Source organism: Centroberyx gerrardi, chromosome 14 (genome assembly GCF_048128805.1).
Source record: "Centroberyx gerrardi isolate f3 chromosome 14, fCenGer3.hap1.cur.20231027, whole genome shotgun sequence".
Taxonomy (NCBI): Eukaryota; Metazoa; Chordata; class Actinopteri; order Beryciformes; family Berycidae; genus Centroberyx; species Centroberyx gerrardi.
This window is the reverse complement of record NC_136010.1, coordinates 19121761-19144357: the sequence shown is the minus strand read 5'-3', so window position 1 is coordinate 19144357 and position 22597 is coordinate 19121761. Positions and strand designations below refer to the sequence as shown.

At 41.1% G+C, this 22597-nt stretch overlaps 2 protein-coding genes across 6 annotated transcripts; one reads left to right on the top strand and one right to left on the bottom strand.

Moving 5' to 3' along the window:
• Positions 1-1758: 1758 nt before the first annotated feature.
• LOC139911312 (uncharacterized) lies at positions 1759-13023 on the bottom strand. Its single transcript, XM_078288554.1, has 4 exons — positions 11949-13023; positions 8336-8382; positions 7996-8078; positions 1759-4636 (listed from the first exon to the last, which is right to left on the bottom strand). Exons 1-4 carry the CDS (start codon positions 12794-12796, stop codon positions 2873-2875), a joined length of 2742 nt encoding a protein of 913 aa, XP_078144680.1. The 5' UTR covers positions 12797-13023; the 3' UTR covers positions 1759-2872.
• A 1794-nt stretch (positions 13024-14817) lies between these two features.
• tspy (testis specific protein Y-linked) lies at positions 14818-22148 on the top strand. 5 transcript variants are annotated; one of them, XM_071898809.2, is made up of 8 exons: positions 14820-16323; positions 16504-16581; positions 16676-16787; positions 17938-18092; positions 18931-19007; positions 19267-19424; positions 20199-20261; positions 20533-22148. In XM_071898809.2, the coding sequence occupies exons 1-8, from the start codon at positions 15358-15360 to the stop codon at positions 20703-20705; spliced, it is 1782 nt and encodes a 593-aa protein (XP_071754910.1). In that variant the 5' UTR covers positions 14820-15357; the 3' UTR covers positions 20706-22148. The 5 variants fall into 5 exon arrangements, with proteins under 5 accessions (XP_078144608.1, XP_071754910.1, XP_078144607.1 ...); XM_071898807.2 differs by having other exon boundaries at positions 14823-16323; positions 19264-19424; XM_071898810.2 differs by having other exon boundaries at positions 14828-16323; positions 19264-19424; positions 20217-20261.
• The last annotated feature ends 449 nt before the right edge of the window (positions 22149-22597 follow it).

Here is a 22597-nt window from a genome sequence, read left to right as displayed (position 1 = left end):
GAGAGAGAGACAGAGAGAGAGAGAGAGAGAGAGAGAGAAGCAGAGAGAGAGAGGCAGGAGAGAGAGAGAGAGAGAGAGAGAGAGAGAGAGAGAGAGAGAGAGAGAAGCAGAGAGAGAGAGGCAGGGAGAGAGAGAGAGAGAGAGAGAGAGAGAGAGAGGGAGAGGCTGAACTGTGGAACATTGTAGGCCATAACATTAAAGTGATGTTTTATTCTAATCCTCTCTGAAATGATAGGCGCATCATGCATGACACGTGCTTTCCATTATGTAGAAATGTGGAGCTCGAGCTGTCAACAAACTTTCGCATGTCCTCCGTTGGTTTTCTTTTTTCCTTGGAGAGAAACTGGGCTGATGGACCCATAACGACACAGACAGGCCTGGTCCCTAACCACCGTTATGAAATTTATGAATTATGAAACGGATGGTCCCAGGCCTCACATCTGATTGGCTGAGTCACCCTCCAAGTCGTTGTAAAATACCCAATAAACGCAGTTAAACAGTTAATTTCAATATCAATGTGCTAACCGAAAATCACCACTCATAGTTTACCGGTACTTATTTGTTGCTTAGCAACCAAGTTGTTTAGTTACTGTTCAAGATATTGCTTGGCGAAAGAATAATATTTAACTATTATTAGGCTACCATTAAATTATTATCGTTAAATGTCCAATAAATGCAGTAAAAAAGTTAATTAAAATATTAATATTAGTAATTGTGTTTACCAGGTTTTTAAACTACTGTTCAACATAGGCCCATTGCATGGAAAAATAATAGCCTAATATTTAACTACTAGGTCTATTATAATAAAATCATTAGCTATATTGATTCAAGTTAAATGGTTTTTTAATATAATGGTGTGTCACTGCTGTTTGGTGTCATGCCTTGCAACGCCTAGCTCTTCTAAAATCACTGTTAAACATGGCTCTCAATGACTTATTGCTTAAATATGATGATTATTTCGAAGTGAGCCTCTGTTGTAGAATCAGTGTTAGCCACACAAAGAAATAGATCCCCACCCTTTTCCCTGCAGTTGTCTATTAAATGCAACAGTATTATTAATATATCATAGTAATATTTGTTTTAAGGCCAGATATATAATCCAAGCATAATCATAAGAATACCTGACACTAGGGAGGTATTCAAGGACTGATATAGAGACGGCAATGGGTTTTGAATGCTGTGTTTCTTAAGTTAAATATAAGCTATGATGGGTTGATTCAGCAGAGAAATGCTTATTTTGCACCTTGAAGTATATAACTCTTCAAGAATACTGTATATTTGTACACACGATTTGTATGCTCACAAAAGTATAGACTAGGTCTTTAAGAAATGAGCCTACCATAAGGGAATGATCAGAAATAGTCAACAAATCATCAGTCAACTATGTAGCATCTGAGGAGGCTTCCCTGGGAATTGTCAGCATCCAAATAACACTGATCTCGGTTTACAATTGCCGCTCTGCGCTGTACTGTAGCACGACACCATGACTTCAGTGCAATGCATGACCTTTGGCTTATATCTGCAGCTCATGTTGCCTCTGTGTATTTCCACTTGATGCAAAGCAGGACATGCTCCAGAGATGGAGGGGCTAAAACCTCTGATGATATTTTAGTGGTCTGTCAAACTATATTTACAAAATGTCCATTGCAGTGCCATTGCTGTGCATGCAACTGTTGTATACACATTTCTAAAGTGCAGGTGAAAGAAAGAAAGAAAGAAAGAAAGAAAGAAAGAAAGAAAGAAAAAGACACACAGGGCTTCAGAGTATACGACCATATTTTATGGTAATACACTGGAAAAACTTTCATCACTTCAAACATGTCATACAGTGGTTCAGTCTGTCTGTGAGGTTGTCAAAGTAGTGCTATAGGATCGAGTGTTGTGCAACAACAATGTGGGTTAACAAGCATGAATTGTCACTTACTCTTTGCAAACAGAACAGTAGGAACGTGTATTAAATGACAGGTGCAGTAGCCAGGAGGCAGATATTCTCTAAAATAAAAATATCACTGCCATATGTCATACAGGGCAGTTTTCCACTTGTTTGTTTTATCCCTTCTCCAGCAGGATCCATTTCAAAACTAATGTTTAGGCAACTACTAAAGGTCATTAAGTCATCATTTTTTAAACACTAAGACAAAATACTGTGCATAACCATGCTTTACAAATTCCATTTGTATAACAAACCTCATTACTGAGAAATTGTGGCTTTTCAGAGTGTTCCGCTATGGAATTTCTTTTTTTGCCCCTCAATAATGACAAATAATTACACATAGAGTTAACTTTGGCAGTGTGGTTAGACTTCAGTTATTCTGATACAACCTCAGCTACATTCACAACAAAAAAATCTACTGCAATATAGTACTGAGTGTATTGGAATATGACACCAGGTACACAGTATCTCCACATAGCAAGAAGAAAGTAATTGCAAAGTACTTGCAAACAAACATCTGTTATAATACAGATGACAGTGTGATCACAATGCTGTTGTAGAAGTGGCTCAATTAACCAATTTATCCAGACCTTTATACCTTTTTTCAGTTATTGTGCATTGAAAATATTTTCAAGTTCTCATGTAGTCTGTACTATATTATGAGGTGTTTGACAGAATGCATGAGAAACATCACACTGTAAATTTGACCAATTACTTTCTCCTCGCATTGGACATTGTATTGACATTGAAAATATTCACAAATGGAACACCATATCTTTTTCTTTTGATTGAAATCGCACATACATCTACACTCACACAGGGACACCTAGAAACAGCAGCAGCAACGACGACTAGAACAAGAACCGCATGTGCTTATTTTGGAATCATGAAAAGGCACTTAACTGGAAGAACAAAGTTAGATCAGTGTAGGAGAAGGAACTACTCTGCCACAATCAGAAACAAAGCGAACCAAAAAAATAGTCCCACGAAGAAGAGGGCACTGGGTTCCTGCAACTCTACGGAGAGAAAGATGACTCCGCTGAGGAAGACGATGGATGGTATCAGATTCCTGTCCAAATCACGCTCAGACTGGGGCTTTAATGGCTTGGCAACCTCCGACAAGGTGTTTGGTAGATTCACTAATAATGTGTCAGGGGAAACCTGGAGAGAGTGCTGCTTCTCTTTCCTGGCCTGGGTAGAATTAGGAGGTAAGTTCTGGCTCACCTCGGTGACACCTGTAATCACTGAGGTGTTGTCTGTGAGTGCAGGTGATGGTGCAGCTTCACCTTCAGCTCCCAGAGACACCTGGCTCTCGAGAGACAAGAGGGCAGCTGGACTGTTTTCATCATGCGGTGCAGAGCTGGTTGAATCTTCTGATAACCCCGCAGCCAGTTCCCTCGATCTGACTACAACCCTTCGCCTAAAGCGCCGAGGAGTCACACTGGGAAAAGACTCATGGTCAGCGGGCGGCTCAGGAGAAGGGTGACCGGCGAGGCTGCGGGACAGTCCGTCCTCTCCGGTTGGCCCAAGGTTTGTCTCTATGGTAGGTGGCCACATACTCGAGGCCACTGAACAAAGGATTCCCTCTCCAGCAGCCTGGGAGCTGTCCGATCTCGGCCTTCTCTCAGTCAGTAGGTCTGCCGTATCACACTCTTTGCGTCTAGCAGCAGTGTCTCTCTCTTGGACTTGAAGGGACTCTTCCTCCTCCTCTGTGTTCTCATTACTAGGGCTTGCCTCTTCAATGACCTGGGAGATGGCTAGGCTTGCCCTTGTTAGCAGGACTTCCTCACCACTCTCTAGGGATGCAACATCCGTGTCATCCATTAATGCCCATCTCTCAGACACTTCAGCGTAGGATGAAGAAATCTCTGTTTGTGGGCTAGTGAACGAATCTGAACGATCTGCTGAGGGACTACTCAAGGCAGTGAGTGGCTTCTCGGTGTGGATGGAAAAGTCTTGCTCCTTCTCTCTATCTGTGCTGATCAATTCCTCTTGCTTCAAACTTTCACATTCTTCAACTGAACCCATCGTCGCCTCCACCAGAGACGGCTCAGTTGTTTCAAGACGTTTGCTGCATTCGGATGCAATAAATAATTCTTCATCAATGGTTTGTGGTTTGATTTTGGAAGACACGTAGGGCGATTGCTCACTCGGAATCACAGTGGCAGTGGGCAGCGTGTTAGTGGTCGATGGACGGAAAATGTCTGGAATACCAACTTCCTCTCCAATGGCCTTTAATTTTATCTTTGAGTCGGTCTGTAAGGCTCCCTCTTCATTTTTTTGGAATCCAGGATCAGCCTCAATGTCATCGAGTGATGTCTTCTTCTCAAAAGAAGCTGGACGGACCAGGGAAATCTCTGTTTGAGAGCTACTTTTGGAGCTTGTGCTACATATCGGTAGGTGTGGTAGGGAAGGGGTTGAGGCAGGCGGCAGTGCGGAGGGACGACTGCCTTCGGGCTGCTCTGAGATTTGGTTGCTTGATTCACAGTGGAGTCTGGGTAAAGGCTGTGACTTATTTGGCTGAACTGGTTCGCTGGCTTGGAGTATAAAGGATATCTCTTCATCATCAGTGTGCAACATGGTTTCGGAAGACATAGAAGGGAACTGGTCACCTGGGGATACGGGGGTAGTGGACAGTGTGCCATCAACAGATGGAGGCTCTTGGTTGGGTGGGACTGGGGGACCAGGGGGGTGATCTGCAATCTGTAAAAGGAAAAAGTGGAGACAGCAGTGACAGCCAGGAGAGTATCAAGACAAAGGGGAAAAAACAAAATTCACATTAACATTGCACACAAAAAGAAGAAAAGCATTTTACCGCATACTAATGCTTTTCTGTGAAATGGATTCCATGCTGACAGTGTAATTGTGGAGAAATGCAAACAAAACAAGAGCAGTGTGATGGGATTAGCCGACATTTTTACACCTAAAACGTTGGCAAAAACGTACATTGTAATGTTTTGACTTCCCCTGACATGAGTACAAAATGCTGTGAAGAGATCTTTCCTCTGTGGTATGGCAGTCTGAGGTGAATCAAAGATGCTTTCAGTTAACTGGAGTCCATACAATTGGAGTGCATCCAAAGGAGAAGAAAAACTGTATTAATACATTTTTTTCTTAAGTCAAGTCAAGTGAAGTCAAGTTTATTTATATAGCCCTTCATCACAAACCATGTCTCTCTCAAAGGTCTTTACAGAGTATGACATAATAACTATTTTACTGTGGAATTCAATATAAAATTGACAGGTGCAACTCCACTGAAAATGTACTTACTGTATTTTCATATATAGATCTGAGGCGGTGATAACTTTTTTTTGTGTTTTTTTGTTTTTTAAACATCAGGAATTGGATGCTAATGCCATCCTGAAAAGAATCAGATAATCTATGCTATTCTCATGTTTTCAGAGTCCAGCCTAAAATCCCACTGAGATGTTGAAGGGACCTGATATCAGCGTTGTGGGCAAAAAAGAAATACAGAATTACTAACATTTTGAAAAAGTCCTACAACCAAAACAATATAAAGTTTAAGTAACATATGATATTAAATGCTCGACAAATATTTGTCATTGACACAATTTACCACAAATGAAACAAGAGGTATGTATAATTTTGCATGCTGAATTTTTCTTTTATTGTAATTTCATGCCTCATAGGTTTTTACACCACATACTTTCCTAGAAGATTGTTTTCACTTTGACAGAACAGAGTACTTTGTGATCTCAGACAAAAAAAGTCAATTTAGAAAGTATTTCATGCAGAACAAAATGAGTAAAAACCAAAGGGGACCCAAACCTTTGCCCATGACCGAATGCTCAGAAAGTAAACTATGGAAACTGTGGATACTGGCTAGCAAAAATTAATTATACTGACACCTTTTCACTTGAAAATGATGACCCTAAATATCTAAACATTGGTTGCAGTTGATGTTGATAGTTGACCATGGCTATGGACTCACCTTAAATTCTAATGTTCTACCAAAATGAAAGATGGCTTTAAGTGACATTATACATGTGAAATATTGATCTAAAAGAAACATAGACAAGCTAGATAAGTACAGGCCTAACAGGAAGATATCTGCGTAGTATCAGTCAGATAGGTGGAAATTTTGCCAGCACCTCAGCCCAGTAAAACCTGACCACATGCTATCAATCCTATGCTGCTAGAAGGTGGGCTATAATAAAAGATCCAGCGCAGTGATTTCAACTAAGTCAGGAAAAGTTTAATGTTGATTTCTAACACAATGAGCATCATTTTTTCAGTTTTTGATGATTAGATGGTACAAAGCTTGTAGGACTGAGTGAGATAATATTTCTATCTTTGGTGAACAATTATCCAGTGTTTGCCACTCAGCAACAATGGAGGCACAGAGATTTTGGCTAGTTTGGCAAGTAGCTGGCTGGCTATTGTCTGACAGACTATGGGGCACCTCATCTACTACACATGCTGTCGACCAATCAGAGCATTCATTAAAACCTGAGTGCAGGTGACAGCATTTGCACCAGGAAGTAGATTGGAATTCTAAATCTGTTTGATTCTGTTGACAACCAGAGTTTTTCTAAGGACGTCAGTCAAATTTCCACAATGGTGAAATTTAGAATATTTTGGGTAACTTCACATTAACAGGTCCTTTGTTAAGTTATACCATGAAATTGAGAAATGCAATTCTCATTGCACTGACCTTTAATGCCCAACTATAGGCTGTCTGAGGTAGTTTAATCAACTTTATGCAGACCAACTGTAACTTTCCTCTTCTGCTGAAATAATATATTTTTTTCCACTTTGATGTGATTTATGTATGGAACCAATCCAAAATCATCTGTTGGTTGCCAAAATGCTAATGCCAGCCCCCTGGTAATCCCAGTTTTAAGCAGCTCAACAGTTCGCTCTCCCACCCTCTTATTAGAAAAATAATGGAACATTGCAAAACCTTTTACACTTTAAAATGCTACAGCTTACTATTTCTTTGGTAAGCCAAAGGTTCAATTCAATCACTGAATTGTACTTAGCACTTCTTTGGAAGTTAGTGTTTACACATGGCAATGCTACATGCAAGCTTGCTGCGGGGTCATGGTGGGAGAATTGTGCTTTTCTTCAAAGAGTTGTGCAACACTGTGCGGTCTGAAACAACCGTTTTTATAATTGCAAGTTTGGGATCTTGACATAAATCCCACTAAAAATGTAATTTAAATTAATAATTGATTTAAAATTTTTAAATCAATCTTTGTTCAGTGGAATCAACCAAGATCGGGGGCCGTTTCAAATGAATCACTAACATACAAAATGGCCGCCTTTGCACCAAGATTGTTGAGTCTAATCAAAGCAAATAACAATTCAACAAAACATTCTCTCCACCTTGACTATAGCACATTATGGGTGGACACCACTACTATAATCAATAATGATGCAAACATACAGTGGATTAGACAGGTTGTAAATGATGTTAGTCACTTGAATCACTTAAAATTGAAAAAAGGCCATAAATCCAAATTAAATGGACCCATGACGGGGGACAAGAAAGCAAAGGGGACAAAAACAAGAACACCATGCATGCTGATGTGAATACAGTAAGAAGCTGACAGTGCAAGTAGCATAAGACTCGTGCTGTAGCAGGGAGGAGCAAGACATTACCTAAGTTGTGGCGGAAGCTTCAATGAGCTGTGAACAATATAAACAACCAAGCCAATGATAAAAATTTTATATTTTTTTTAAAGTTATAAAAGTTTAAAAGAAATGTTTGTTATGTTTTATTAGGCACATGGCTTGCATAAAGGGATAAAGCACTTAGCCTGCTTGTTAAATGTGATTGTATCAACAACTGCATGCAAATCAAGATAATTTGGACATAATCCAGCTAGTCATTTGCTAAATGTTTGTCCTCTGTTGGCAAGTAAGCCAACAAGCTATTCTGTTCCAAACATGAAGGACTTATTTCAACTTTTACAGGTCACAGAAAGTTCAAAGAAGATAAATATCCCCAATGAAACCTCTATTAGTTTATGATTTATTCCATTAGAAACGGTTGGTGGAGAATCCCTTCTTACCCAGTCTTCATATTTTACCCTTACCTCTATGTCGATCTCTGGCTGTATGATGATTGGGCAGACGGGTGTAGGCCGAAAAGGTTGGGACTTGGAGGGGCCTGGGTCCTCTGAAAATGAGAAAAGGATAAATATGCTGAGAGAGGATGATTCGTCTGTACAGAAGAAGCCTATGACTTAGTTTCAAAGAAGAGAACTGCCAATATTATCTGCATTTGTTAAGTATAAATAAATGGATCAATTATACATCTCTACAAATGTCATGCAATACCATCATATCGAATTACCCATTATATTAATATTGGCATGTTCTCAGATAGTGAAACATGTCTGGTGGTGATATTGCATGACAGCATTCATATTGTACCTTCATCCCTGTCTGACTCGTCGTCATAATCGTAATCATCGTCCATACTGAAAGAGACGGAAGATTTAGGTTATGAGACAATAAACTCATAAAGACAAAGCCACTCAAAAGTACATTCTATAAAACAATCAAGCATCTCTATGATTTTACAAATGTAAATATTACCCAAGACATAATTGAAACCTCACAGAGGGATCTTGTGCTTAGATAATAACATTGTAATAACAGTGCAGTATTTGAGGCCTAATAACAATTAAAATACTCTCAGTGGCCTGTATTCATTTGTTGAGCTGACTGCACCATGTGAGGAAGCAGCAGACAGACATATGAAAGAAAGAAGCTTAGATATACTGAGTTTGCAGCTGAGGCTGAACAGTGAGACCAGAAAGGCAGGTCCACCCTGTGGAAGTTGGGTATCATGGATTTGTAGCCTCATCCACTACCAGTTAATTCAGGAGTAAGTGGTCCTGTCTGAAATAAAAGGACACCACATTTTGGATCCAAAGATGGAAATCTATCTCATGTTTAAAATAGGAGTTCATGTATATATGAAGGCGGCAGAAGTGGGTGGTCATACTACACCATCCTCAGCTCCTGTCACTGTTTGTTTTGCATACTTAAGCTTATTGTTTGCTGATGCAATTCAACTCCTTAACTGCTGAATCAGCTGTTTCAAACTAGCACGGTCAGCCGTCCCTTTGGCCAGACAGTACTGGTACAATTCAGTTTCTGAACTGCTGAGCAGGCTGAGCAGGGCGTTTCAAGCCAAAAGGGTCAGCCATGATCCATTCCATTGGCCTATTGCTGTTGAGATCAATGGTGAGGTCAGATATTACTGGGTGAGATATTGTAGGCTGAGGGTGAGCGTCAGTGTAAGTGCAAATACAATGTAAGTCTGTGCAAGTGCAATATCGTGTGTAGATGATGTATCAATGAGTATAGGTCTGATCAATGGGATGACTGAGACATGGGCCTAATTCAACTAAATGTATTTCTCTTGATGACATACATGCTCTCATCCACCACCCCACGTTCCTCTAACATCCAACACAGGTGTTTATGTGCTCACCCTAAACAGAGAAAGGGAAGTTACATCAGATCCCAAGTATATGTAAATTCAGGAACATTAATAAACAATTTTCAATAAAATGGAGATTGAAGGGGCTTCCTAGTGGCCCAGTGGAAGGAGCGTACCATGTAGGAGCGACGTCCTGGGTTCAAATCTGGCCCAGGACCTTTGTAGCATGTCATCACCCTCTCTCTCCCAGTCTTTCCTGTCTCTCTACTTTGAACAAATAAGGTTGGAATAAGGGGAGAATTGATAAAATATAGTAATGATCCATGTTTTTGAAATTGTCTTCAAAAGCATGACGCTGCCTAGAAACTGTAGAAAAGTTTTCTGTCATATAGGCACATCCCTTCCCAAGAGGGGAGGGGGAACATTGGCAAGAGTCCACCCAAAGGATGCCAAATGAAATAAAGGTCAAGAAGTGTGATGAGCATGTGACAAGAGCTACGCAAATAGAGTGGAAAAAAACTGCCATGCTGTTGATGCTCCCTATGCTTACTGCACTTCCAGTTTTGTGTCAGTGGGGCGGATGTGTCTTCAAATCTGACAGACATCAGACAAAAATCTTGCGGTGATACATTTGTGGTGACATGCAGTTGCCCAATTCACTTTTTGCTAAGCCCCGCCCCCCTACTGTTGCTATGCCCGTCAAGCTTTCTTACTCCATCAGGGCAAGCACTCCTCAACAATAACATTAGGTGCACTACCAAGAGAAATCCTTAGTAATTTTTGTAAAAATGGTCCTATGATTTTAGAAAGAAGCAGACTTAAAGGTCTTCAGATGCATTTGAAGGTTGCAAACATGATGTCAGCCTGACTCAGCAGTGAGCTGATGTAAAAAAGATTAAGATTGAGCCATATGCCCACCGGTCCCACTGCAAAAGTCAGCAACCTCATCACTTGGCGATCAAGGCAGATGACATTGAAATAAAGGACCTGCAGACAATCTTAGCTACAGTCATATAAGACAAAAACAGACTGTGTACATTCAGTATCAGCTGTAGCTCGCTGGCTAGCAATATCTATGTTTACCTGAGGTGGATACAGTTTGGTTAAACATTTGCTACTCCAACAGAACTTCAAATCAGGAACTGGAACTATGTCTCAGTTGGAGTCATATATTTTATAGATTTTGGCACCTGGGACTCTCTGCACCCCATAGTTACCTGCTACCAATACATACTAACCCTGTAAACATGTGAAACTCAAATTATCAGTCAACTTCAAAAGCCCTTAATGAATCTGGAATGGTCGCTGTGGTGGTGTGTTGGGTCTGCACTCCCCAAACTCTCCTTTTTTAATCAGTGACTCATCCATCCTTAACAACCCATCTGACCCCGTCCTATTTCCCAAGGCCTGCGGTGGAATGAAGACCCACATGACAGCTAGATCAGTTTATATCCTGAACCCTCAAACAACCATCCCTTTTATGGGTCCTTAAGCTGGGGGGACTTTTCCTTATGTCCTCTGCCTGTGTCACTACGCACTGTGCGATTCATCATGTGCTTTCATGTTGATGTAACAATAAATCACGCATTTAAATAGTCCTCTCTGCTATTATCTGACGTTAATGCAGTAAAGGAGGAAGCGAAGGGGGTGTGTGTGCAAGACTCAGAATACGCAAGGGAAAGGGGCCAATCTATTCCATTGAAATTGGATTGGTCTGATGTCAGCTGTGGTTTCTCTAAGGCTCTGATAGAAAAGGTCAGAGGTAAATCTTAGTGCAGGGAAACGCCAGGGCTGAAAATGACACCTGCCCTTTGCCTATTTTGATCACCCACACACACCACTGGATGATTGGCATTCTGCGAGGGGTGTGTACTCTCTCCAAAACACCTCTCTCCAACACTGCAAAGGCTGAGGACAGCAGCCTGTATAAAAATCAGTCTGTCCCACATGCAGCATTGTGTCCTAAACAAACTTTACGAACACTTTACCAGGCGGCTTCAGTACTTGTCCTGTGTCCTCATTATGTAACAGAGTGTGTGGCTGTGGCTCTTAACACCCTGCTTTACTTCAGACTTGGGTTCTTATTATGCCAAAGACAGTCTCAGGCAGAGCCACTGAACAAAGCTGAATGCCCATTTCACCCAGACAAGTCACAGCTTGGCCTCAGCAGGGTGTGACTAGGCCTCTGGAGCTCTGCAGTTGTATAGCACACCGCCCACATCTTGTGCTTTTGTCATTTTGTTGACATCTATCTCTTTATGAGTAGATGGACAATATGGTCCCTAAACTAAAATCAGGCTAATGCTTGGGTCGCTGAATCAGAGCCCCCCTCCACCTCCCCTCTGCCTTAGAGAATTGTAGTTTTTCCCTGATCAAAAGGATGTATGTATGGTTTGCAAGACAGCAGGAGACTCATGTTTGACCTCCAGTAATTAGCTGCGTGGTGATCTCTCTGTGAAGGTCAGAGATCAAAGGAATATCTCAGGGGAACAGAATATTGCTCCGTCCCGAAACTAGCACACATGCCCTGCGAAAATCATCCTCATCCCATGTTCTCTGCTTGACAGTGGAATGCACACACGACAGGAAATTTACCTGTACATTTTTGGAGGTTTCAGGATACCTCTTATGTCTTGAGTGTCAGTGCTGGTTTGAGCCGAATCGTCTTCGTAGGACAGGAGGAGAGTCACCACGTAATTCATTTGTGAGTTATTAGCCCAGTAATCACCATCAGAGGTTTCATAGCGAACAACAAACTCAATGCGGGAGCCGTGTGTGTTATAAGGTGGTGCGAAAGACAACTTGAAGGAAAACTTGTCAGTGTCCCCGTCGTGAGAGCCCTGCACATAGTCAGCTGGGTAATCAAAATAGGAAGCCCAGTTGTCCATGGTGGATCTGATATAAACTGCTTTGTGGAAAGAGATGTTCAGGACTCGAATTATCCCACTGACGGCAAGTGGCTCGTTCTCTACTGGAGACAGCAGCTCAACCTCCACTTTATTAGTGTGCACTGCCTGCAGCAGGACACTGTCGGCGGGCGCCTGAAACTCTGGGTTCACATGATAGGTCGGTTCCCGCTCTGGCTTCCGATACCTTGCCTGCTCTTCCTCCCACCTCGCATCATCCTCTTCATCGTCCGAATCGAAGGCAACAAATTCCTTCACGTCGGTCAGATCCCCACCTGTTGTATCGGCGAATGACACTCTCCTCCTGGCGGCAGGCAACGCCGAGTGGATCCGCATATACTCGGCGGTCTCGTCAAAGATCGACTGGCCTCGCTTTCTGGGCACCGGGGAGCATCTTGGGATGAGACGGACGTCCTCGGTATCATCATCTTCATCATCATCGTCCACGGGGGACTTACACTCTCCTTCCTCGGCTGACTTGCCAGTTTTGATCGTGGTGAAAAGGCCCTCTTGACTTGGGATGGCTAAAAAAGACATTTCTGCAGTTGTTTACTGTCAGGGAAGCTGTGCGCTGAAGAGAGCACATATGGCGTCTCCAAAACACTACCAAATATTTCAGATTTGCGCAGCAGTGGCCCGTATAGATCCAGCGCTGTTCCTGCGTTACGCACAGAGCCTCCTCAGTCAACGTGGAGCGTTAAATGTCACTCATGGAAACCTTGTCTTTACTGCCAGCCCTTGTGATAGACTATCCCTCTGGTTTACATGACTTTAGTATGCATCGCAGTTTAGCTGCTGTTGCGGAAGGAACAACCTCTAATTTTAGCCCTGACCCAACGGCACTCCGTGCCCCAAATGTGTCTTTTAAGTTGGTATAATCCTGCGACTCCCCCTTGTTTCGTTTGGTTCGGGCAGGCTACACGCCCACTTTAATATTACATCAACTGGAAATGCGATATAACATATCTAGGTTATAGTATCTTTTTGGAAATATTGCAAGTCTTAGTAAGGCATTTAGACACCCTCCTCAACAAAGGACACCCTCAAAATAGTTTTGGTATAACCTGCAGACATGCGCCTATCAGATGGAAATCTATCAGTGCACCTTACTATTATTTTAGGATGTCGCCCATTTCATCACCATAATTTCATGGTCAAACACGCCCCAAACACGTCAGGTTATGACAAATACATTTATCTCTTTCATCCATATTATAATTTAGACTTGGATCGATGCTCATGTAGGCCACTATTCATATGCTATGCTATAGGACAGTGATTCTCAACCTTTTTCATATCAAGGACCCCTAAATGAATACACATTAGGGCAACGGACCCCCATGAGATTATATCTCTCGGACCCAAATCTGAGAATAATTTTATTGTTAGATGATTTTATCCAGAATTCCATGACTATCGGTAGAGAGATAACAGTGAAACTATGATCAAAACAGTCATTCTTCTGTGTTCTCCAATTGTCTAATTGTGCTAACTTCTTGTAAATGAAATACTAGTTAAGTTTAACAATTCATCAATTTGCTGGGGACCCCCTGGAACTCCCTCAAGGACCCCTGGTGGTCCCCAGACCCGACGTTGAGAACCACTGCTATAGAACCTACAATTCCACTTAATTCCCTTGCCTATAAGCAAACCAAGTCTTTCAAGGGCTTCCCAGCCTCTGTGCCTTGGTTTGTATCTATTAGACTGTTTATGCACATAAGACCTTAACTCCTCTGATGAAAAAGATGTCATCCTGCTCTGCTGTATCTCACCTAGAAGAACGGCAAAGACAGCATTTGAATGTTTTATGAATAGTTAACGAAAACAAAAATGATTTTTGATCTTGCCTTTTTGCCAAAAAGGTGTTTTGTTTTTATTGTAGGCTACACCTCATCCTGGTTGACCCCTCTGTTTTTCTATGGTGGGATCTCAGTCCAGAGATTCTGGTGCTGAAGTAAAACGGATAGGTGTCGGTTACAAAATCTATTTATTTAAAGGCCCAACCAAAATTACAAAAATTGTGCAAGCAGCAGAGCAAAATAAACTATTATGCCTAAGCAAGCAATAGAAAACAAACACTGTTGCTAAGTGAAATAAACGCTGCAAGGTTTATAAGCCTGGCTCTTGGCCTGCTGGTGCGTCCTAATTGCTATCTTGCATGGGACAGATCAACACTGCTGCATTTTTCTGATGATCTTATCAAAGGTATAACATAGGCCACTGTCTGTCTACGCACAAAGCACGTTGCACTCCGCCTCCTTTCACACCCAATAACAACTGCTCGGTTTCATCTGGCTTGACGTTTGAGATCTTGAACCCTCTGTATATGAATATAATAAAAAATAATAATAAATAAATAAATAAATAATTGTAACGTCGCCTGTTTCACTTACTCCTACAAGACGACCCCGTAAAAAGTAAAAATTGTTTTAATCTACAAAATTTTTCCAATAATGTTTGACGAACTCAATAGCATGGTATTTGTACGTCTTATTAACATCAGAATCATCTCGTGACTACAACAGCTGCACTTGCGCGCTGCGCAGTTGTCCCTACTCTGGTAGAGCTGATCCATGTAAACAAACCCTTGTAAATGATTGGTGGAGAGCTTTTAGCGCGGCGTACCGTAGCCAATCAGAGAAATGTTTTTCTGTCACGTCGCTGCACGAATAGTAAGCTAAAGGGAGAGGGCAAATATAAACAAATATAAAGCATACTGGTTTTAAACAAAGCGCTAGTTTTGCATAGCACGGATATTTTGGATTATTTCTACAGACTCTTGCTTGTTGGACTTTTACTCGAGAAAATGGGGTACAGCCATGATTCGAAGGACACACGAAGTGGGTAACAGTAGCTAACGTTAGCTAGTTGTAGCAACGTTAGCCAAAGCCAGCTAATTGTCACGCAAGGCCGCGGAAAAACAAGAGAGCTGCTTCCTATATTAGCTTCATTAAATATGTATATTGTCATCTGAGGAACAGAATCGCAGTGGTTAACTAACTAACTAGCTTAGTGGTGTCTAATCGATTTAGTTAAGTTTGTTTTAGTTACGCTAGCTGGCTAACTAGCTGGTTAGCTATTTTGGCTAGCTAGCTAGCATGAGTGAATTGACGGACTGCAAGCAGTCCGCTGACTCTGCGTCGAGGAAACGATGTCCATCACCCGACCAGGATGAAAGCAGCACGATTCCCAGCAAGTCTACCAAAGTAAGTGACGCATCAAATGAAACGCTTTCGACTTCACAAAGTTGCAAAAATAGTGAAGCGGAAAGTAAAGAGACTGGGAGAGGGAACCAAGCAAAAGATAGCGAGGGAGAACCGGCTGTTGTGCAAAGGGAACATGGTTCTGACAACACTGATAGCGCCAATGTCCTGCCTATCAACAACTCAACCAAGGCTGATCGTCATGATGCCAGCGGCACCGAAAAACCACAGTCCTCAGATGCACAGGGATCTGGTGACGCAAAAGTAGATGCTGAGAAAGATGCTAGAGGAGAGTATCGTCCCTCAACTTCCCTGGACCAATCCGATTCAGCAGCCATAGCAGCTGCTGAAGCACTTGCCAGTCTTACAGGAGGAGATGGGGAAGACAGTGAAGAGACTCCTTGCTCATCTGAAAGAGCTGAACAGGAGAAACGGGGGAGTAAATTTAAACACCGTGGTGGCCACGACTCCTCAAAGGAAAGCTCTAAAACGCAGGCAGCTGCAGCAGATAGCTCCACATCAGTGCATAGTGTTGACAGAGAAGACGCAGAGAACATCCCAGACGCAGATGAGGGAGATGATTCCATACCTGGTTCTTCCTCCACACCAAGCTCCTCTTTTCCATCTGACAACGAGGACAACGATGATGGGGAGTGCGCCATAGTCTCGGTTAAGATGGCCCCGGAGATAAGACAGTCAGTGGCTCTTCTAGCGCAGGTACAGATGAGGCTGGAAGCTCTTGAGAAAAAGAGTGCCCGGCTTCACCAACGGCTGGAGTTGAAGATGAGTCGTCAGCGGCGCCCGCATCTGGACCAGCGCAGCTCCATCACACAATCCATTCCTGGCTTCTGGGTCACGGCAGTATCCTTAAATGATGAAATCTCTATCTCTCTCTCCCTCGCTCTCTCTCTCTCTCCCTCGCTCTCTCTCTATCTCTATAAATCTATCTCTATCCCTCTCCCTCCCTCGTTTGTGTTTGAGTGAGTGAAGTCATGAAAGAGAATCATTTTTGTTTGTTTTTCCTTGACTCCAATGTGACAGCTGTTGAACCATCCTCATCTGTCGGCTCACATCGATGAGACTGATGAAGATGCTCTCAGTTACATGATTGACCTTGAGGTAAAAAAGAAAATTGGGGTTGCATTCTAACAAAGTCAAAGTAGGCTATTTTGCCTGGTAGCAAAATTCAAACATTTTCTCATGTCTTTCTCAGATTGAGTCTTTCAAGAACAACAAACTGGGCTACAGGATCCGCTTCCACTTCAGAAGGAACCCTTACTTCCAGAACAACATCATCATGAAGGAGCTCCACCTTGGGATGGGGGGTGAGAATAAGTCTGTGGAGTTTAATGTCAAGGTGTAGAAAAAATGCATATTTGACAGAAGGGCATGCATCATAGTATCATCATGCACCATATCATGATACAAGAAGTCACAAAATGCATCTTGGAGTTATAAAAGATGTATTGTATAGCTGGGTGACACCTGCATTTTATACCGATAGCAACATTTTCATTTATCATATACATAATATTTATATATTTTAATAATTTAATTGGTTATATTTTTAGTAGGCCTAACTAAAATAAACATGCCTGTCTAAAATCAAACCTAACAAAATGCATTAATAGCCAAACAGGGTATTTGGCAGTTATTTGGTCATATTTTGGGTTTGAAAGAAATTACAAGAAACATCAACCCATTTTCTGCAAGAACTGACAAAAAGTTGTGAGTCTGAGGAGTGTATGGCCAGGAAAACCAAGATGAAGTTCAGCAAGCTTGTCTTCTCATCAACACCCACAATGTAGGAACAGTGCAACTGTACAGTGAATGCTGCAATAACGTAGCTATTGTCACAATATTGGTGTCAAGGACAAGGTATTGTGATATTTGCAAATATTGTTTTAAGAATAATCTGATGAACCTAACTACAATTGGATCACAGAATTTACCAATTCAAATCACAGTTTCACATCAGAGTTTCCAGACAACTTACTCTTTATGATGCACATATATATTTATTTGTCTATGTAAAAAAAAAAAAATAAGTAGCCATAGCAGGCCTAAACTTAATTTGTCATTGGGAAATTGGTATAATATTTACTGCACTTCTGATATTATGACAGTATTGATCTTGAACCTAACATTATGTATCAGTGGTGAGTTGAATATATAATGATGCTTTTATAGAGTGGGCTTCTATCACAAAGGTGTTTTCACTTCAACCCCCCGAATTTCTGTCCCCTATTGAACACTGTACTGGCTGTGTTTACATTTTGAGTTATTTGATCAAATACATTTACTACTGACTGAGTTTTGCTTGTATTTGGAGGCTTTAAAAGGATCGTATACAAAAAGACTTATTTCCCCTGTACAAGTCAAGCTCTAGAATTTGTGAAAATACATAAAATTAATATGGCCGTTTAAATTCAGGATCAGGACGTTTAAATTCTAATGTTGGCTGTTCTGTCTCAGGATCTCCCGTGTCGTTCTCCAACCCCATCCTGTGGCATCGTGGACAGAACCTGACGGCCCACAGTGAACCCAGGAAGTCATCACGTGGGGTCTACCAGACCTTCTTCAGCTGGTTCAGTGACCATAGCAACCCAGGACGAGATGATATAGCACAGGTGAGTGAGACAAGAGTACGTGAATATAGCACACAGAAATGTGGTCCTGTGTAACTCAACAGATATAGCATGGCATTTACACTGCCAGGTTCAGGGGGCCAACCATTCTTAAAATGTACGCACTCATGTACACACAAATCTACGCACTCATTGTACTATAAGGCATTTAGGAAGGTTCAACAATAAGGATTGCTTGATTGCCCAGGGCCAGTAGACATTGATTTGGGCAAGTCAATTGGTCAGACACTGGCCCAGTTGCATCAAGTGTCTGATCTTACTATTTCTAACTCTGTAATAAGCCTGTTATCTTTGCCTCTAGGCTTTTGCCATTGGCCCACTCTTCTCTTTGTTGTGCTTTTTCTGACAAATCAGTTTGTATACCAGCTCAGAACTAGTCAGAGTTGTGTGGAGCCAACATGGTGACAGTGGCTACTTTGAATTATGAAGCAAAAAGTAAAATTTGTTTCTTTTTCGTCATAAAAGCAACAGTTTTTTGGGGTTGAAAATGATGAATCAGTCTGTATCGTTTGTACTGTTTGTCTGCAATTTCCAAGTAATGCAGATCGAGGAGGCTCATTTTTAAAATCACTGACAATATGCAAACACACACTTGATGCCAACAACATGAGCTGGCAGTACCTAGCTTGTATGTTGGCAAAGCGGCTAGCTAGTATGAGTCACTCTAAAATACGCCAAAATACGCATGCTACTGCAGTCATATGTGTCAGGTGTGTGCTCGAAGAGGCCTGTGTAGCAGGTCTGTATATGGTGTATTAAAAGATTTTCAAGAGCATTTTCATCCAAATGTATTGAAAGTAATGTCTATGCCAATGTCTAGATACTTAAGGATGACCTGTACAGAGACCCTCTGAGATACTACCTCACTCCTCTCTGGGAACCCAGGGAGAATGGCAGGTACGTCACACAACCACTTCTCATACCACTTCTCATACCACTTCTCAATGTAGTCAAGCTGCAGAAACAGTGTAATATGTAGTCAGTGGACAAACTGCTTATTAAGGTTATATAGTCCAGAAACGCTTCCAGTTTCCTGAAATTTTGTCTGCTGGGAGGACACCATCAGCCAGGCGGAATGCATGCTGAAGCCGTTAGGGTGTTCATTCTTAACATTAATGTGTGTGTGTGTGTGTGTTTATTTATTTTCCTTCAGTAGTACCAGTGGGGCCAGAGCAGCTGACAACAGTAATGGGGACGAGTGTGTGGTGATCTCAGACTCGGACGATGACCAGGAGCCTGGTGAGGCTGGACAAGGCCACAGCAGGGAGGAGGAGGAGGAAGATGACGATGAGGAAGAGAGGGGGCAAAGTGCAGGTCAGTAACAAGCTGTCATTGGCTTTCATGTTAAAGACAGCTGAAACCCTCGATGGCCCCCGGGGGCCTGTTGGGGTACAAAGGGTTCCCACGGGCCTTGAAAATCCTTGAAAGTTTGTGGATTTGAGAAAAATAACCTAAGGCCTTAAAAGTGTTTGAAAATGAATAGATGGCCTTGAAAGTACTTGATTTTTATGGCCTTGAAAGTACTTGATTTTTATGGCCTTGAAAGTATTTTATTTTTTTTATTTTTTTTATTAAAACATAGCACCCAAATTCATCAATATGTCTCAGCTCTCTGGACCTTGATGCTAGGACCACAAGACTATACATCCTGAGGAAAACCCTGTGATGGATATTTGCGATCATAAGTAGAAAATGAGGCCTCTATGATGTCATATCTTACCCCGAAACATGCCAATTTCAAGTCCTGAATTTGATGTCTATATGAGTGTGGGAACCCTGGGTACAGTTTGCAGTTAATTTTACACACTTATACAGATACACTTAATACATTTAATTGGACTTGATGTTGATACACTAGTATTCTATTACTAATACAGTTTAGGATTTATTTTTAAATCATATGATGGCAAATAGCACCCTTATGAAAGCTGTTATAAAATGATTCCATGTATGAAATCCACAGTGTTTGCCGCTGCTTTATGTTGTGAATGAGAGGCCAAGGGCTTGTCAGCATCAAGCTCAATGGGCTTGTTGTCCTGTAGTTGAAATACAAATGTCTGAGTAATGCAGGCTAAACTGAATAGACAGGCAATATCTCCTCCTCAGATGAGAGCCCAGAGGAGGAGGATGATGGAGAAATTGTGATTGACGGTAAGACATCACCCTCAACAGCAGTGTTGCAAATTCACCTTTATCACAAACAATCAGGGTTTGGGAAATCTTGGGGTGGCGGTGCATTTTGGCTTGTTCTTGTTTCTGTTGCTCTTTCTCTGCTCTTGATTATGCGGTTTTACTTGACAATCTGACAGTGCTCTACATTAACACAAAATCTGATTTGTTTGGGTAGTTATTCTTATATCATTGCCATCCTTGCCCAAAAAGTATCCCTTGAAACATAAACAGTCTTAATTTTGTCCCCCAGGCTCTGATGACAGTGACCAGGAGGCCAGAGAAGATGAGGAGGAGTCCTTTGGGGAGAAGGATGAGGAGGTATACGTCGATGAAGACGAGGAGTCGTCAAGGGAACAGAAGGCCAGAAATCAGGACGATGAAGAGGATATTGAGGTTGACGAAGAGGACGAGAGCAAAGATTGAATCCTTCTTCCCAATGTTGGTCATTTTTTATGCACAGAAGCTCTGTAGTTGTTGTTGTTGTTTTATACCTAAAATGCTTAACAGCATTTTAAATCAGGGTTAACTAATAAAAAAAAGCCAAGGCAGCGTGTTCCCCTCCATTTTATACAGTCTATACTGTGTATTCTAATGTACTCTAATTCACTTTTTGACAGATGTTTTTCTAGAACAGGTTCCTAGGCATATTATGCCGCACAGTACAATTAGTCTTCTATTTAATGGAGAATAAAATATGACAGCCTACCCATAGGTAGGTGAGACTTTATTTGATTGCCTTGACTTGGCTTGTTGGCATTAAATTTGTTTTCATTGAAAGTTCTCCAAACAAATATTACTGAAGCCTTCAATGGCATCAGTGGTCATTTCAAGGTTAACCTTTGCCTGTTGTAGAATATGTGACAAGGTAAAAGCTTTGTTTAAGCTAAATTGAGATAGTGACAGTACATTTCAGATGCACTAAGTACTGAACCAAATTTTGTTCTCAGGGATGATTGTGGCGGTGATTTTATTGAAAGAAACATATTGATTTTGAGACCTTTTTTTTCTCTCCGGTTATTGTTGGCTGTGTATAAGATAGGTGTACTCTACTGTAGTAACTAGAAACAAATATTGTTTGATGTACTGCCTGTGTTTTTCCTCTCCTTCCATTTCCTCAGTGTTGCTGCACACCAACCTTTATCCCCGTTAACACAATTTATCAATTTATAACCATCTATGATGTTTGTTTAAATTCATCGGGTAGTTTATATTTAATCAATACATTGACCTATTTCTGTGGATACCTAAATTTTGTAACATGCTCCTGCTATATGTAGCTGATAGGTTTTTTGCTAAGGTTTTAACTGAATAATACTTTGAATTTGCTTTCTCAAAAGTTTTATTTTTTGTGTTTAGTTTGTATTTGTGTTTTTGTGTTTTTGATTTGTGGTCATTTCTTTTAAAAAGGATGGTATTTATTACATTTTTTTCTACATATTTTCCACTGTACGACATGCCTGTGTGCATGAGACGTAACACAATGATTACATTAGATACATGGCTGTGCTGTTTAGAGGAAATATTTTGCTGTGCTCAAATGTCAGTCATAGATGGGTTAAATTGAGAGCAACAGTACGGGGTGGACAGTAACGAAACTAGTATTTGTATTTACTTACTTTTCTTAGCAGTCGATGATTTGTAAATAATATTTCAACATAGTCTTTTGGATAAGGCAGTAGATCTGTTTAAATGACAAATTTCTCAAATCTGGAATTTTACATAGGAAACATGATCAGAAAGTTATATTTTGTGTGCTGCATTTTATAGAACACTGTAGTTTAAAAATACCTTAATTGTTTCTGGCTTTGTTTTATTTTGTTTGCTTAAAGATAAAATCATGTCCACCTTCTGACTCAGACCTAATAAAATAGCAAATTGTTTCACCTTGTGGTCTGTTGTGTTTTGCGCAGCACTTTGCAACATCACCTCGTATGAACACATATAGGACATTTCAATATTTCCTGTGCACCAGGATTGTGCCTCACTCAACTGGAATTTGTGTACAGCAGAGCCAGAAGATGGCAGTGTAGTTAAGATCATTATCACATCCCACGCTCTAGGTGTGCTGTGAGTTCTGGTTTGGGATGGATATGCTGTATAGTGCTTTGATGCCAGTATTAAAGATTTAGTTTTCCTGTGCCCCAACATAAATGAGGATGATTAGTTGAATCTTGCACAGCTGTTCCTCAAGTCTGTTTTACTAGTGACAACAAATTATGCATGAGGTAGTGAGTGAAAACACTTATGGGATATGTAGGTTGGCTACAACATTAGTTTTCTTGTAGGAAAGAATAAAAAAATTACTGCTGATAGCC

Coding starts and splice junctions, on each gene's coding strand:
- tspy (XM_071898807.2), top strand. CDS start 15,358: ATGAGTGAATTGACGGACTGCAAGCAGTCCGCTGACTCTGCGTCGAGG. Junction 16,324..16,503: donor CTGGCTTCTGGGTCACGGCA/GTATCCTTAAAT, acceptor CCAATGTGACAG/CTGTTGAACCATCCTCATCT. Junction 18,093..18,930: donor GACGAGATGATATAGCACAG/GTGAGTGAGACA, acceptor GCCAATGTCTAG/ATACTTAAGGATGACCTGTA.
- LOC139911312 (XM_078288554.1), bottom strand. CDS start 12,796: ATGTCTTTTTTAGCCATCCCAAGTCAAGAGGGCCTTTTCACCACGATC. Junction 8,383..11,948: donor AAACCTCCAAAAATGTACAG/GTAAATTTCCTG, acceptor CGTCTCTTTCAG/TATGGACGATGATTACGATT. Junction 8,079..8,335: donor CGAGTCAGACAGGGATGAAG/GTACAATATGAA, acceptor TCTCATTTTCAG/AGGACCCAGGCCCCTCCAAG.